The sequence below is a fragment of the Pongo pygmaeus genome, chromosome X, assembly GCF_028885625.2.
Source record: "Pongo pygmaeus isolate AG05252 chromosome X, NHGRI_mPonPyg2-v2.0_pri, whole genome shotgun sequence".
Taxonomy (NCBI): domain Eukaryota; kingdom Metazoa; phylum Chordata; class Mammalia; order Primates; family Hominidae; genus Pongo; species Pongo pygmaeus.
In genome coordinates, this window is record NC_072396.2 from 18,690,172 (window position 1) to 18,707,323 (window position 17,152).

At 39.6% G+C, this 17,152-nt stretch overlaps 1 protein-coding gene across 8 annotated transcripts in view; it reads right to left on the reverse strand.

The window, feature by feature from the left end:
• BEND2 (BEN domain containing 2) overlaps positions 1–17,152 on the reverse strand; it is a 60,834-nt gene that overhangs the window by 16,419 nt on the left and 27,263 nt on the right. For 3 of the 8 annotated variants that reach the window (XM_054471543.1, XM_054471542.1, XM_054471539.1), the window contains 2 exons: positions 12,757–12,864; positions 2,289–2,429 (listed from right to left, as the gene is read on the reverse strand). In XM_054471543.1, the coding sequence (XP_054327518.1) occupies positions 2,289–2,429; positions 12,757–12,864 (249 nt within the window). Of the gene's footprint in view, positions 1–2,288; positions 2,430–12,756; positions 12,865–16,443; positions 16,588–17,152 lie in introns of all 8 variants that reach the window. The other 5 variants (XM_054471537.1, XM_054471540.1, XM_054471538.1 and 2 more) reach the window with 4 other exon arrangements.

The window sequence follows — 17,152 nt, forward strand, 5'->3', positions numbered from 1 at the left end:
TTCAAATAGCTAGCATTTATCAGTAGTTCCTGTATATCAGGCATGTGCTAAATATTTTACATCTATGCACTAGCTCAGTTTCATCATTCTAACAACTCTCTCATTACTCCCACCCCGTTATTCCCACCCCATTATTTCCAAATGAGGAGACTGAGGCCCAAAGGAGATAAGTTATTTGAAAAGGTCACACTGCTAGTTACAGAACCAGTTTTAAAATCTGTCTGTTTATGAGTTAACTGCTCTAAACCATGAATCTTCTACTAATATCTTCCATTCTTTTTCCTATTTATTTTTTTAAAAGACAAAATTGAAATCATACTTTAAGTATAGTTTAAATCCTGCTTTTTCAGTTAACATTATATTTTGAGCATTTCTCTGTTTTCATCTTTTTTTCTTTTAATCTGCATTCCTGTCATCATGATTTTCCTGACAAGTGACATTTATGTTGTACTTACATCCCAGGCATTGTGTTAAGAGCTTTAAATGCATTGTCCAATTTGATCCTCACAATTCTATGAAGTAGACACTATTATTTTTGTCACTTCACAACTGAAGAAACTAGTATTTAGGTTAGGAAAGTGGCTGAAGGTCATAAGGTTAGTAAGAGCTGGGATTTGAAATCAAGCAGGCAGACATGAGAGCTCATGCCCTCAACCATTAGGCTTTACTGCCTCACATGCTGTGGATACACCAGAAGTCAAGTGATTAATTCCCTATCATCATTTATTTTTGTTTGTTTGCTTCCAATTTTTCCCAATGATTCTGTAAAGGACATTCTTGTACCAAAATTTTAATGTAATTTTTTATTATACTTTCAGATAAAGTGAGATTACAGTCAACTGCCATAAAATGTTTTTATGGATTTTTCTACAAACTATCTTTCAGAAAGTCTGTACCAATGTATACTTCTAACAATGTATCAGACTGCCCATTTCAGTACAGAGAATCAACTTTTGTTTCTGTTGTTTTTTTTTTTTTTTTGGCTGGAGTACAGTGGCATGATCATGGCTCACTATGGCCTCAAACTTCCAGGCTGCTCAAGTGATCCTCCCACCTCAGCCTCCCAAGTAGCTGGGATTACAGGCACATGCCACCACGCCTGGCTAATTTTTTGTATTTTTTGTAGAGATGGGGTTTTGCTATGTTGCCCATGCTGGTCTCAAACTCTTGGGCTCAAGCGATTTTCCCACCTCGGCCTCCCAGATTGCTGGGATTAACAAGCCTGAGCCACCATGCCCAGCCGAGACCACAATTTTTGAAATTTCTTCTAGTTTGAGTAACAAAATAATTTAAAGGAATAAGCTCTCCTCTAGGAAGGGAGTCAACAAACTGCAGTCCACTGGCCCATCCCCCCACCGATGTGTGTGAAAGGTGTGCTGGCCATGGCCACGCCTATTCATTCATCTATGGGCTGAGGCTGCTCTTATCTTACAACAGCAAAGGTGGGTATTTGTGACAGACAATACTATCTAGCCCTTCACAGAAAAGGTTTCCTGATCCCTGTTCTAGGATATTAATAAGAGATAAGCTGCTTAGAAGTTGAGACAAAAATGAACTGACTATAAAATATTTGGAAGGCTTACCCTTAGAAGCCACAGAGCTTAGGGTCCCCTCATCTCTGCCACTGTGGCTTGGCAGGCAGTACAGTGGACTGGTAAGAAACATGAGCTTTAGGCCAGTTACGGTGGCTCATGCCTGTAATCCTAGCACTTTGGGAGGCCGAGGCAGATGGATCACTTGAGGCTAGGAGTTTGAGAACAGCCTGGCCAAAATGGCCAAACCTCATCTCTACTAAAAATACAAAAACTAGCTGGGCGTGGTGGTGTGTGCTTGTAATTCCAGCTACTTGGGAGGCTAAGGCAGAAGAATCGCTTGAACCTGGGAGGTGGAGGTTGCAGTGAGCCAAGATCATGCCACTGCACTCCAGCCTGGGCAATAAAGCAAGACTCCACTTCGAAAAGAAAAAAGACACATGAGTTTTAAAGTCAGAGAAAGCTGGGGCAGAGCTCAAGTCCTACTCACCAGCTCTGTGACCTTGGGGATGCGGATAATAAAAGTGCCAACACCATGGAGTCATTATGGGTATAAGTGGAGAAGAGGCATGTTAATTGTTTAGCACAGTGCCTTGCACGTAATATGCACTCAATAAACGTTAGTCATGGTTCTGAATATCACCTAAAACCTGTCCTCAAAATAGGAAACACACAGCTTTCACTGTCTTGCATCTAGGAAGTGGAAGAATGTAGCTCAAATAGTGCCACTTATAATGTGTGTTATTTCAAACTCACCATACTTGGGAGGGATACAGACAGATGATGAGGAAGAATCCTGGCCACTGTCACTGTCTAATAAAGTTGAGTGATTCATTGTGTTGAGGCTGTTTTCCGTGTTGGTGTCTACTTTTACCAAAACATTCAGAGGTAACAGTGCTGAAAGAAAAGAACTCTCAACTGACAATTCTATATCCAGCAAAACTGTTTTTCAGGTACAGAAAGGAAATACACTCTCAGACAAAAGAAAACTAAAAAGATTTGTTGCCAGCAGACCTACTCTTTTTTTTTCTTTCTTTCTTTCTTTTTTTAGACTATGTTGCCCAGGCTGGAGTGCAATGGCATGATCTTGGCTTACTATAACCTCTGCCCACTGGGTTCAAGCAATTCTCATGCCTTAGCCTTCCGAGTAGCTGGAATTACAGGCAGCCACCACCATAACTGGCTAATTTTTGTATTTTTAATAGACATGGGGTTTCGCCATGTTGGCCAGGCTGGTCTTGAACTCCTGACCTCAAGTGATCTGCCTGCCTCAGCCTCCCAAAATGCTGGAGACCTACTCTTAAAGAATGGCTAAAAGAAGATCTTCAAACAGAAAGGTTATGATGATAGAAGGAACAGTGGCACATCAGAAAGGAAGAAAAAATAGAAAGATACATGTGGAGAAATGGAACAGCCACACTGGAAAACAATTACTACATTTGTAATTACAATTACTATCATTGTAATTATTATTATTATTTAAAATGTAGTAATTAATTGCAGGGTTTTTTTAGGGTTAAGCACCTAAGAGTGAAATTGCTGGAAATCACTCTTAGGTATTTATCCCAGAGAAATAAGAGCTCATGTTGACATGAAAACCTTCACATGAGTATCCTCAGCAGCTTTATTTGTGATAGCCAAAACCTGAAAACAATCCAAGTGTCCTTCAATAGGTGAATGGTTAAAGAAACTGTGGTAAATCCATACCACAGAATACTATTCAGCAATAAAAATGAAGAAGAGAAAGAGCAGAAAGAAAGGCAATACAAAACCATCATGAGTTCTCTAAATCATATGGCATGACTGAAACAAAAATGAAAACACCATCTGATACCTATAACAATGATATTTAAAGGTGGGGAGAAAAAAGAAACCTAAGTGGAATTAAAGTTTCAACACTTCATTCCAAGTGGTAAAATGCTGATTCCAACAGGCAGTGATAAGTCACATACGTATACAGTAACACTCAGAGCAACCACTAGGAAAACTGCACAAATCAATATACTCAAAAACAAACAAATCAAGATGGAATACTTAAAATATTCAAGTAACTCACAGGAAGGCAAGAAAAAGAAAAGGAGAATGAGAAACAGAAGATAAACAGAAAAATAATAAAATGGAAGACTTAAACCCTGTATCAATAATTATGTTAAATGTAAATGATCTAAACATACCAATTAAGTGGCAGCAATTGACCAAGTAGATAAAAAACAAGACCCTCGATTGCCAGGTAGTGTAAATGAAAAGAAAAACAAGACTCAACTATATGCTCTTTATTAGAAACTCTACAAATTCAATAACACAAGTAGGTTAAAAGTAAAAGAATGAAAAATATATACCATGTGATATGGTTTGGATTTGTATCCCTGCCTAAACTTCATGTCAAATTGGAGGAGGGGCCTGGTGGGAGGTGACTGGATAATGTGCGCAGATTTCCCCCTTGCTGGTCTCATGAGAGTGAGTGAGTTCTCATGAGATCTGATGGTTTAAAAGTGTGTGGCACTTCCCCCTTTGGTCTCTCCTGCCACCATGTGAAGAAGGTGCTTGCTTCCCCTTCACCTTCTGCCATGACTTTAAGTTTCCTGAGATCTCTCAGTCATGCTTCCTGTTAAGGCTGTGGAACTCTGAGTCAATTAAACATCTTTTCTTCATAAATTTCTCAGTCTCAGGTACTTCTTTATAGCAGTATGAAAGTGGACTAATGCACCATGCAAATATTAATCCAAAAAAAAAGAAAGCAGAGTGGTTATATTGATATCAGATAAAATAAACAGACTTCAGAGCAAAGAAAGTTACCAGAGACAAATAAGAACACTACATAACAATAAAAGGGTTAACCCCCAGGAAAATATAATGATCCTCAATATGTTCACACCAATCAAAAGTGTCTTAAAATATATAAAGCAAAAACTGAAAGAGTAGAAAGGCAAAATAGACAAATCCACAATTATATTGAGGACCTCAACACCCACCTCACAGCAACTGACAGAACAACCTTACAGAGGCCAGGCACGGGGGGCTCATGCCTGTAATCCCAGCACTTTGGGAGGCTGAGACGGGCAGATCATCTGGAGGTCAGGAGTTAGAGACCAGCCTGGCCAACATGGTGAAACCCCGTCTCTACTAAAAATACAAAAATTAGCCAGGTGTGGTAGCACACGCCTATAGTTCCAGCTACTCAGGAGGCTGAGGCGCGAGAATCACTTGAACCCAGGAGGCAGGGGTTGCAGTGAGCCAAGATCATGCCACTGCACTCCAGCCTGGATTACACAGCGAGACTCTGTCTCAAAAAAAGAAAAAAAAAAAAGAACAATTAGACAGAACATCAGCAAGGACAGAGAAGACCTGAGTAACACACAACCAACCAACAGGATTTTCATTATAGAACATTCCATCTAATAAAAGCAAAATACACATTTTTTTTTTCAAATGCCTATGGACCATTCACCAAGACAGACCACATCCTGAGCCAAAGGAAAAAAACCTCAATAAATATAAAAGAATTGAAATCATATAGAGTATATTTTCTGACCACAGTGGAACCAAACTAGAAATCAATAACAGACAAGAGAAAAATCTATAAACACTTGGAAATTAAACAGCAAACTCCTAAATAATCCACATGTCAAAAAGAAGTCTCCAAGGAAATTTTAAAATACACAGGACACAGTTTGGGAGCTAGATGGCTAAATAGAAGCCTCCACCGATTGTTCTCAAGAACACCAAATTTAACAACTATCTACACAAAAAAGCACCTTAATAAGAAATCCAAAATCAGCTTACGTCCCAGCTCGGCCACAGTGGGGTAGGGTACAAAGTGGGCTCTTGGGGTCCCTGATGGTAGGCCTTGGCTCTTAGATGGCATTTCTGGGCCTGCCCTGGGCCAGAGGGGAGCCCACTGCCCTGAAGAGTGAGTCCCAGGCCTGGCAGCATTCACCGTAAGCTGAGTGAACAGCAGCGGTGGCCTGGCGGTACCCCTTGTGGGCCTGTGACAGTGGTGGCCACAAGGAGAGACTTCTCTGCTTGTAGAAATGGGAGGGAAGAGTGGGAAGGACTTTGTCTTGTGGCTTGGGTGCCAGCTCAGCAGAATAGAGCACCAGGTAGATTCCTGAGGTCTCCAGCTCCAGGCCCTGGTTTCTGATTGGCATCTCTGGACCTGCCCAGGGCTAGGGGTAACTCACCGCCCTGAAGGGAAGGACACAAGCCTGGCTGGCTTCACCACCTACTGATTGTAGAGGCTGAGGGCCTTGAGCAAACACACGTTGTAGCCAGGTAGCGGTTACAGTGAGCCTTGGGCAAGACTCAGGGCTCTGCTGGCTTCAGGTCTGACCCAGCACAGTCCCAGTGGTGGTGGCCACAGGGGTGTTTGTGTCGCCCCTCCCCCAGCTCCAGGCAGTTCACCATAGAGAGAGACTCCTTTGTTTGAGAGAACGTAAGGGAAGAGGCCAGGCGCAGTGGCTCATTCCTGTAATCCCAGCACTTTGGGAGGCTGAGGCGGGCAGATCACCTGAGGTCAGGAGTTTGAGACCAGCCTGGCCAACATGATGAAACCCCACCTCTACTAAAAATACAAAAATTAGCCGGGCATGGTGATGCACACCTGTAATCTCAGCTACTTGGGAGGCTGAGGCAGGAGAATCGCTTGAGCCCGGGAGGTGGAGATTGCAGTGAGCTGAGATCACACCACTGCACTCCAGCCTGGGCAACAGAGTGAGGCTCCGTCTCAAAAAAAGAACAAGAGTCTCTGCCTGGTAATCCAGATAATTCTTCTGGATCTTAACCAAGATCACCAAGGCGGCACCTCTACAAGTCTTCAAGAGCCACTGCATTACTGGGCTTGGGGTGTCCCCTGATGCAGATATGGCTTCAGTGACCAAAAACTTAGATCACAACACCCAAGTCCCTTCGAATACCTGGAAAGCCTTCCAAGAAGGATGGCACAAGTAAGCCCAGACAGCAAAGACAACAATAAATATCTAACTCTTCAATGCCCAGACAGACAAACATCCACAAGCATCAACTCCATCCAGGAAAAAATGACCTCGCCAAACGAATGAAATAAGGCACCAGGGACCAATCCCAGAGAAACAGAGATATCTGACCTTTCCAACACAGATTTCAAAATAGCTCTTTTGAGGAAACTCAAAGAAATTCAAGATAACACAAAGAAGGAATTCATAATTCTATCAGATAAATTTAACAAAGAGATTGAAATAAAAAGTATCAAGCAGAAATTCTGGAGTTGAAAAATGCGGTTGACATACTGAAAATTGCATCAGGGTCTCTTAATAGCAGAACTGATCAAGCAGAAGAAAGAATTAGTAAGCTTGAAGACAGGCTATTTGAAAATACAAAAAAGACAAAAGAATGAAGCATGTCTACAAGATCCAGAAAACAGCCTCAAAAAGGCAAATCTAAGAGTTACTGGCCTTAAAGAGGACATCGAGATAAAGATGGGGTAGAAAGCTTATTCAAAAAGATTGGCTGGGCGCAGTGGCTCATGCCTGCAATCCCAACAGTTTGGGAGGCCAAGGCAGGCAGACTGCCTGAGCTCAGGAGTTCAAGACCAGCCTGAGCAACGTGACGAACCCCCATTTCTACTAAAAATACAAAAAATTAGCCTGGCATGGTGGTGCGTGCCTGTAATCCCAGCTACTTAGGAGGCTGAGGCACGAGAATCACTTGAACCAGGGAGGTGGAGGTTGCAGTGAGCTGAGATCACGCCACCGCACTCCAGCCTAGGTGACAGAGCAAGACTCTGTCTCAATAATAATAATAATAATAATAATAATAATAACAACAGACAACTTTCCAAACTTAGAGAAAGAATATCCAAGTACAAGGTTATAGAACACCAAGCAGATTTCACTCGAAGAAGACTACCTCAAGACATTTAATAATCAAACTCTCAAAGGGCAAGGATTACAAAAGGATCCTAAAAGCAGTAAGAGAAAAGAAACAAACAACATACAAAGACCTCCAATACAATGGGCAGCAGACTTTTCAGTGGAAATCTTACAGGCCAGGAGAGAGTTCCATGACATATTTAAAGTGCTGAAGGAAAAAAATTTTATCCTAGAATAGTATATCTGGTGAAAATATCCTTCAAACATGAAGGAGAAATAAAGACTTTCCCAGACAAACAAAAGCTGACAGATTTCATCAACACCAGATCTATGCTATAAGAAATGCTAAAGAGAGTTCTTCAATCTGAAAGAAAAAGACATTAATTACCAATAATAAACAATCTGAAGGTATAAAACTTACTGGTAATAACAACACACAGAGTATTATAACACTGTAATTGTGCTGTGTAAAATACTCTTAAGTAGAAAGACTAAATGATGACCCAATCAAAAATAATAACTACAACAACTTTTCAAGACACAGACAGTACAGGCCGGGTGCAGTGGTTGACACCTGTAATCCCAGCATTTTGGGAGGCTGAGGCAGGCAGATCATCTGAGGTCAGGAGTTTGAGACCAGCCTGGCCAACATGGTGAAATCCCAACTCTATTAAAAATACAAAAAGTAGCCAGGTGTGGTGGCGGGTGCCAGTAATCCCTGCTACTCAGGAGGCTGGGGCAGGAGAATTGCTTGAACCCGGGAGGCAGAGGTTGCAGTGAGCCGAGATCGCGCCATTGCACTCCAACCTGGGTGAAAAGAGGGAAACTCTGTCAGAAAAAAAAAAAAAAAAAAGACATAGACAGTGCAATAAGACATAAAGAGAAAACAAAAAGTTAAAAGGGGAAATTAAGTTAAAGTGTAGAGTTTTCATTAGTTTTCTTTTTGCTTGTTGGTTGGTTTGTGCAATCAGTGTTGTCATTAGTTTACAATAATGGGTTATAAGACAGTATTTGCAAACCTCATGGTAACCTCAAAGCAAACAACATACAATGGGGCTGGGCATGGTGGTTTATGCCTATAATTCCAGCACTTTGGGAGGCCGAGGTGGGAGGATCACTTGAGCCTAGGAGTTCAAGAAAAGTTCAGCCTGGGAAACATGGCGAAACCCTATCACTACAAAAAATACAAAAAGTTATCCGGGTATGGGGCACGTGCCTGTAGTCCAAGCTACTTTGGAGGCTGAGGTGGGAAGATCGCTTGAGCCTAGGAAGTCAAGGGTACAGTGAGCCAAGATCGTACCACTGCACTCCTGCCTGGGCAACAGATCAAGACCATGTCTGGAAAAAAAAAAAAAAAAAGATACAATGGGCACACAAAAAATAAAACAAGAAATTAAATCATGCCACCAGAAAAAATTACCTTCACTAAAAGGAAGACAGGAAGGAAGGAAAGAAGGAAGGAAGAGAAGACCAAAAAACAACCAGAGAACAAATAACAAAATGGCAGGAAAAAGTCCCAACTTACCAATAAAAAAAATTGAATGTAAGTGGACTAAACTCTCCAATCAAAAGATAGAGTGGCTGAATGGATAAAAAAGCAAGAAACAATGATCTGTTGTGTACAAGAAGCACATTTCACCTGTAAAGATACGCTGAAAATAAAGGGATGGAAAAAGATATTCCATGCCAATGGAAACCAAAAAAGAGTAGGAGTAGCTGTACTTATATCAAACAAAATAGATTTCAAGACAAAAAACTATAAGAAGAGTCAAAGGAAACCATTACATAATGATTAAGGGGTCAATTCAGCAAAAGGATATAACAATTGTAAATCTCTATGCACCCAACACTGGTGCACCCACATATATAAAGCAAATGTTATTAGAGCTAAAGAGAGAGATAGGCCACAATACTAATAGACAGAGACTTCAACACCTCACTTTCATCATTGGACAGATCATTCAGACAGAATATTAACAAAGAAAGATCAGATTTAATCTGTACTGTAGACCAAATGGATCTAATAGATATGAACATTTCACAGATATATTAAATGTATATTCTGCAGCTGTTCTGCAAATACCTATTAATATTTCTTCTCAGCACATGAATCATTCTCAAGGATTGACCATATGTTAAGTCACAAAGTAAGTCTGAAAATATTCAAAAGAATTGAAAATTATTCAATTTCAAGCATCTTCTCTGACTACAATGGAATAAAGCCAGAAATCAGTAATGAGGAATTTGGGAAACTATACATGAAAATTAAATAATATGTTCTTAAATGATCAGTGGGCAATGGTAAATGAATGGTCAATGAAGAAATTAAGAGGGAAATTGAAAAAAAAAAGTCTTGAAACAAATGGTAATGGAAACACAACATACCAAAACCTATGGGATAGAGCAAAAGCAGTAGTAAGAGAGAAATTTATAGCTATAAGTGCCTACACCAAAAAAGAAGAAAAACTTCAAATAAATAACCTAATGATGTATCTTAAAGAACTAGGGAAGGAAGAGCAAACCATACCCAGAATTAGTAGAAGAAAATAATAATAAAGATCAGAGCAGAAGCAAAAGAATTTAAAATGAAGAAAACAATACAAAAGATGAAATGAAAGAAAAGGTTGCTTTTCTGAAAAGACAGATAAAATTGGCAAACCTTTAAGCCAGACTAACTAAGAAAAAGAGACAGTGATGATGAGCATTTTTTCATGTGTCTGTTGGTTGTGCACATGTACCCTAGAACTTAAAGTATAATTAAAAAAAAGAAAAAGAAAAAGAGACAAAATCCAAATAAATAAAACCAGAGATTAAAAAGGAGACATTACAACTGATACCGCAGAAATTCAAAGGGATCATTAGTGACTACCATGAGCAACTGCATGCCAACAAACTGGAAAATCTAGAGGAAATGTATAAATTCCTAGACACATAACACCTACAAAGTTTTAACCGTGAAGGAATCCAAAACCTGAACAGATAAATAACAAGTAGTGAGATTGAAGCCATGATAGAATTCTCCCAGTAAAGAAAAGCTCAAGACCCAGTGGCTTCACTCCTGAATTCTACCAAATATTTAAAGAATTAATACCAATCCTACTCAAACTATTCCCAAAAATAGAGGAGGAAGGAATACTTCAAAATTCATTATACAAGGTCAGTATTACCCTGATACCAAAGCTATACAAAGATACATGAAAAAAAGAAAACCACAGGCCAATATATCTGATAAATACTGATGCAAAAACCCTCAACAAAATACTAGGAAATAGAATTCAACAATACATTAAAAAGATCAGCCGGGTGCAGTGGCTCACACCTGTAATCCCAGCACTTTGGGAGGCCGAGGCGGGTGGATTACGAGGTCAGGAGTTCGAGACCAGCCTGGCCAGCATGGTGAAACCCCGTCTCTACTAAAAATACAGAAAATTGGCCAGGCATGGTGGCGCACGCCTGTAGTCCCAGCTACTCAGCTGACTGAGGTAGAATCACCTGAACCCGGCAGGCAGAGGTTGCAGTGGGCCAAGATTGTGCCACTGCACTCCAGCCTGGGCGACAGAAAGAGACTCCATCTCAAAAAAAAAAAAAAAAAAAAAAATCATTCATGGACGGCCATGGGGTCTCATGCCTGCAATCCTAGTACTTTGGGAGGCCAAGGCGGGAAGACTGCTTGAGCCCAGGAGATTGAGACCAGCCTGGGCAATACAACAAGACTTTGTCTCTACAAAAAAAATTTAAAAATTAGCCAGGCATGGTTGTCCATCCCTGTAGTCCCAGCTACTTGGGAGGCTGAGTTGGGAGGATCATTTGAGCCTGAGGGGGTCGAGGCAGCAGTGAGCCATGATCATGCCACTGCACTACAGTCTGGGTGACAGAGACTGTCTCAAAACGATCATTCATCATGACCAAGTGGGATTTATCCCAGGGATTCAAGTATGGTTCAACATACACAAATCAATCAATGTGATACGTCATATGAACAGAATTGAAGGACAAAAATTGTATGATCATTTCAATTAAGTAACTCTCAAAATGTAAGCATAAAAAAAGCAAACATTACTATAAGACAAGAATAGATATTTCAAAGAAGAGGATATGCAGATAGAAAATTAGCACATGAAGAGCCATACATCATTTCAAAAGGCCAATGCATATTAAACCCTCAACGAAATATTACCATATACCTATCAGAATGGCTAAGTGGTGGGCAGATCATGAGGTCAGGAGATCGAGACCATCCTGGCTAACATGGTGAAACCCCGTCTCTACTAAAAAAATACAAAAAAATTAGCCGAGCATGGTGGCACATGCCTGTAGTCCCAGCTACTCAGGAGGCTGAGGCAGGAAAATCGCTTGAACCCAGGAGACAGAGGTTGCAGTGAGCCGAGATTACACCACTGCACTCCAGCCTGGGTGACAGACCAAGACTCCATCTCAAAAAAAAAAAAAAAAAAAGCGAACATACCAAATGCTGGTAAGAATGCAGAGAAACTGAATCACTCATACACTGCTGATGGGAATGTAAAATGGCACAGCCACTCTGGAAATAGTTGACGGTTTCTTATAAAACTATACATGCAATTAATATACCACCCAGCAGTTAATTGCACTCTTTGGCATTTATCACAGAAAAATGAAAAACGTTATGTTCACACAAAAACCTGTACTCTGGTTGTCATAGCTGCTTTACTTGTAATAGCCAAAAACAACAATCTAGATGTCCTTCAGTGGGTGACAAACCATGATAAATCCATACCATGAAATAGTACTCAGCAATAAACAGGAAGGAATTTCTGATATACACAAAAACTTGTATGAATCTCCAGGGAATTATGCTATGTGGAAAAAAAGCAATCTCAAAAGATCAAATGGTGTATCAGTCCATTTATCAGTCCAGTGGTATATCAGTCCATTCTTACAATGACAAAATTATAAAAAGGGAGAACACACTAGTAGTTGTATGGGATAAAGATGAGGCCAGGGAGGGAATGACATGAAGGAGTAGATATGGTTATAAAAAGTCAGTAAGAGAGTTCCTGGAAGTCATGGGACAGTCTGTATCATGACTAGATACAGTTAGGTTTATTTATGACTGAAAGTAGATGTCATAAAATTCCAGACAACTGAATATTCTCTCTCTCTCTCTCTCACACACACACACACACACACACACTCTCACACGAATACATGAAAAGCAGAGGACATCTGAGTAGATCTGGTGATTGCATCAATGTCAAAATCCTAGTTGTGATATTTTACTATATTTTTGTAAAATAGTACTATTGGGGGAAACTGGGTAAAGGTACACAAGATCTCTCTGTATTCTTTCAATCTAGATTAAAGAGTGCTACTTGTAACATATATCATTTCAAACTCACCAAAATCGGGAGTGAGGCAGGCAGATGCTGAAGCATCATCTTGGTCATAGTTATTTTTCATTACAGTTGAGTAACTCATTGTCTCAGAACTCATTTGTGGGCCAGATTCTGTTTTGAACAACATTTCAATATGTAAAACATTTTATAGTGCTGAAAGACAAGAAATCTCAACCATGTTTTTTATATCAGGTGAAACTATCCTTCAGGAATAAAAGAAAAATAAAGGCATTCTCAGACAAAGAAAAACTTTAAAAAGCGGTCACTGGCTGACTTACCCTTAAAGAACAACTAAAGGATCCAGTCTATCATTGTTGGACATTTGGGTTGGTTCCAAGTCTTTGCTATTGTGAATAATGCGGCAATAAACATACGTGTGCATGTGTCTTTATAGCAGCATGATTTATAGTCCTTTGGGTATATACCCAGTAATGGGATGGCTGGGTCGAATGGAATTTCTAGTTCTAGATCCCTGAGGAATCGCCACACTGACTTCCACAAGGGTTGAACTAGTTTACAGTCCCACCAACAGTGTAAAAGTGTTCCTATTTCTCCACATCCTCTCCAGCACCTGTTGTTTCCTGACTTTTTAATGATCGCCATTCTAACTGGTGTGAGATGGTATCTCATTGTGGTTTTGATTTGCATTTCTCTGATGGCCAGTGATGGTGAGCATTTTTTCATGTGTCTTTTGGCTGCATAAATGTCTTCTTTTGAGAAGTGTCTGTTCATGTCCTTCGCCCACTTTTTGATGGGGTTGTTTGTTTTTTTCTTGTAAATTTGTTGGAGTTCATTGTAGAAAATGTGGCACATCTACACCATGGAATACTATGCAGCCATAAGAAATGATGAGTTCATGTCCTTTGTAGGGACATGGATGAAATTGGAAATCATCATTCTCAGTAAACTATCGCAAGAACAAAAAACCAAACACCGCATATTCTCACTCATAGGTGGGAATTGAACAATGAGAACACATGGACACAGGAAGGGGAACATCACACTTCAGGGACTGTTGTGGGTTGGGGGGAGGGGGGAGGGATAACATTGGGAGATATACCTAATGCTAGATGACGAGTTGGTGGGTGCAGTGCACCAGCATGGCACATGTATACATATGTAACTTACCTGCACATTGCACACATGTACCATAAAACCTAAAGTATAATAATAATAATAATAATAATAATTACAATAAAAGAAAAAAAAAGAAAAAAAAAAAAAAAGAACAACTAAAGGAGATCTTCAAACTGAAAGGATATGATGAAGGAAGGAATCTTGCACCGTCACGAAGGAAGAAAGAACAACAGAAAGAGCAGAAATATGGGCGTGGAGAAACTAGGTCACTCACACGTTGCTGGTGGGTGTAGAAAATGGTACAGACACTCTGGAAAACAACTTGGCAGTATCTTATAAAACTAAACATACCATTACCATAGGACCCAGCAACAGCACTCTTGGGCAGTATCTCAGAGAAATGAAAGCTTGTGTTCACACAAAACCTATATGGTATATGAGTGTTCATAGCAGCTTTACTTCTAATAGCCAAAACCAGGAAACAACCTAGATGTCTTTCAATGCCTGAAAAGATAAACAAACCATGGTACATCTACACCATGGAATAGCACTCAGCAATGAAAAAGAAGGAACCATTTGGGGGCTTGCCTGTGGTAGAGGATACATGAACCTAAACATATGATAAAAATTGAACTAAAACACACACATACACATGCACACAAATAAATACAAGTAAAACTGGGGACATCTCAATAATATCTGTAGAAGGTATCACGTCAACATCCTGTTTGTGATAATTTCTTATAGTTTTGCAAGATGTTACTGTTGGGGAAAAGTGGTAATGGAAACACAGATTTCTCTGTATTATTTATTATAACTGCATGTGTAGCTAAAGTTTTCTGAAAATAAAAACTTTAATTGGAAAAAACTACCAATATCTTGCACTACGGATGCTAATGAATCTAGATTAAATAGTGCTACATATAGCAAGTATCATTTCAAACTCACCAAAATTGCAAGGGACACTGTGAAGTAATGAGAAACATTCTGGTGACTGTTGTTTTCTAATAAAGGTCTGTAATTTGTTTTCACAGACCTCTTTCCTGAGCTGGTTCGTGCTTTTCCCAATGTTTCGATAAATAAAATATTTCAAATATTGAAAGACAATAAATCTCAATCATGAATTCTATATCAGGCAAAAGTATCCTTCAAATATAGAGAAGATACATTCTCACATGAGGGAAAACTGAAGTATTTGTCACTAACTGACAAACATTTAAAGAATGGCTAAAGGAAAATCATCAAACAGAAAAGAATGATGAAAAAGCAAATCCTGGAGCATCAAAAAGGAAGAAAAAACAATGAAAGAAGAAGAAATATGCATGTGGAGAAACTGGATCATTCATACACAATTGGCGAGAATGTAAAATGATACAGTCTCTCTGGAATACCATTTGGCAGTTTCTTATAACACTAAACATGCAATTACTCTACAACCAAGCCTTTGCACTCTTGGACATTTATCCAAGAGAAATCAAAACTTATGTTTATACAAAAATCTGTACATCAGTGGTCATCGCAACTTTACTTGTAATAGTGAAAAACTAGAAGCAGCCAAGATATCTTCCAATGGGTGAATGAATAAGCCAACTGTGAAACATCCATACCACGGAATAGTGTCCACAATAAAAATTAAGGACCACTCATACATCCAGTCAGTCAGATGAATGTTCAGGGAATTATGTGCTGAGGCAGGTGTGGTTATAAAAGAGCAAGATGGGCCGGGCGTGGTGGCTCACGCCTGTAATCCCAGCACTTTAGGAGGCCAAGGCAGGTGGATCACTTGGTGCCAGGAGTTGGAGGCCAGCCTGGCCAACATGGTGAAACCCCATCTCTACAAAAACTCCAAAATTAAAAAAAAAAAAAAAAAAAAAAACAGCCAGAGTTGGGTGCAGTGGCTCATGCCTGTAATCCCAGCACTTTAGGAGGCCAAAGCGGGCAGATCACTCGAGGCCAGGAGTTCAAGACCAGCCTGCCCAACACAGTGAAACCCCGTCTCTACCAAAAAATACAAAAATTAGCTCGGCATGGTGGCACATGCCTGTAATCCCAGCTACTTGGGAGGCTGAGGCACGAGAATCGCTTGAACCCAGGAGGTGGAGGTTGCTGTAAGCCAAGACCGCACCACTGCACTCCAGCCTGGGTGACAGACAGAGATTTTTGAGACTCTGTCTCACAAAAAAAAAAAAAAAAAAAGAAAAGAAAAGAAAAGAAAAAGAGTAAAATGAGACATCTTGGTAATCATGGAAATGTATATCTTGGTCATAGTGGTGGGAATCAAACCTACTCGTGACAAAACTACGTAGAACTAAATGCACACAAACAAATTAATACAATTAAGTGGGAAATGTCAATAAGATGTGTGGATAATATCGATGTCAATATTCTGGTTGTGATGTTCTGTTACAGTTTTGCAAGATATTATTGTTGGGAGGAATAGGTAAAGTGGAAGGGGTATTTCTCTGCATTATTTCTTACAACTACCTGTATGTCTTAAATGACCACAAAATTAAAAGTTTAGTTTAAAAAAACCTACCACTAGTTTTACATTAAGGACATTGATGGATGTAGATTAGACAGTGCTACTAATAACATGTATCATTTCAAACTTACCAAACTTGGGAGGAATGGAGAGCGATAAAGAGGCGTTACCTTGGCTACGGCCCCTTCCTGATGAAGTTGGGTAATTCACTGCCTGAGTATTGTTTTTTACGTTAGTTCCTGCTGTTTCTGGCATTTCTGCAACTCTTTCAAGTACTGAAAGAAAAGAACTCTCAACTATGAATTTTATACTGGGTGAAATTGTCCCTCAGGAAAGAAGGGAAAATAAAAACATCCCCACAAAACAGAAAATTAAAGGAATTTGTCCCTCGCAGATTTACCCTTAAAAAATGGCTATACGAAAACCTTCAAACAGAAAAGATACTACAAGAGAAGAAATCTTGGAGTATCAGGAAGGAAGAAAGAATGATGGAAAGATCAGAAATACAGATGTGGAGAAACTGGATCACTCATACATTGCTGTTGGAAATAAACAATAGTACATCCTCTCTAGGAAACTGTTTGGCAGTTTCTTATAAAACTAAACATGCTAGTACCATAAGACTCAGCAATTGTTCTCTTGGCATTCATGACAGAGAAATGAAAACTTATATTTACCCAAAAACCAGTACACAGTACATGAATGTTCAAAGTGGCTTTACTTGTATTATCCAAAAATTGAAAGAAAAAACCAGATGTCCTTCAATAGGTGAATGATTTAAAAAAAAAAAAAAACTGTTCCTATCTGTACCATAGAAAGGAAGGAACTATTCATCAATAG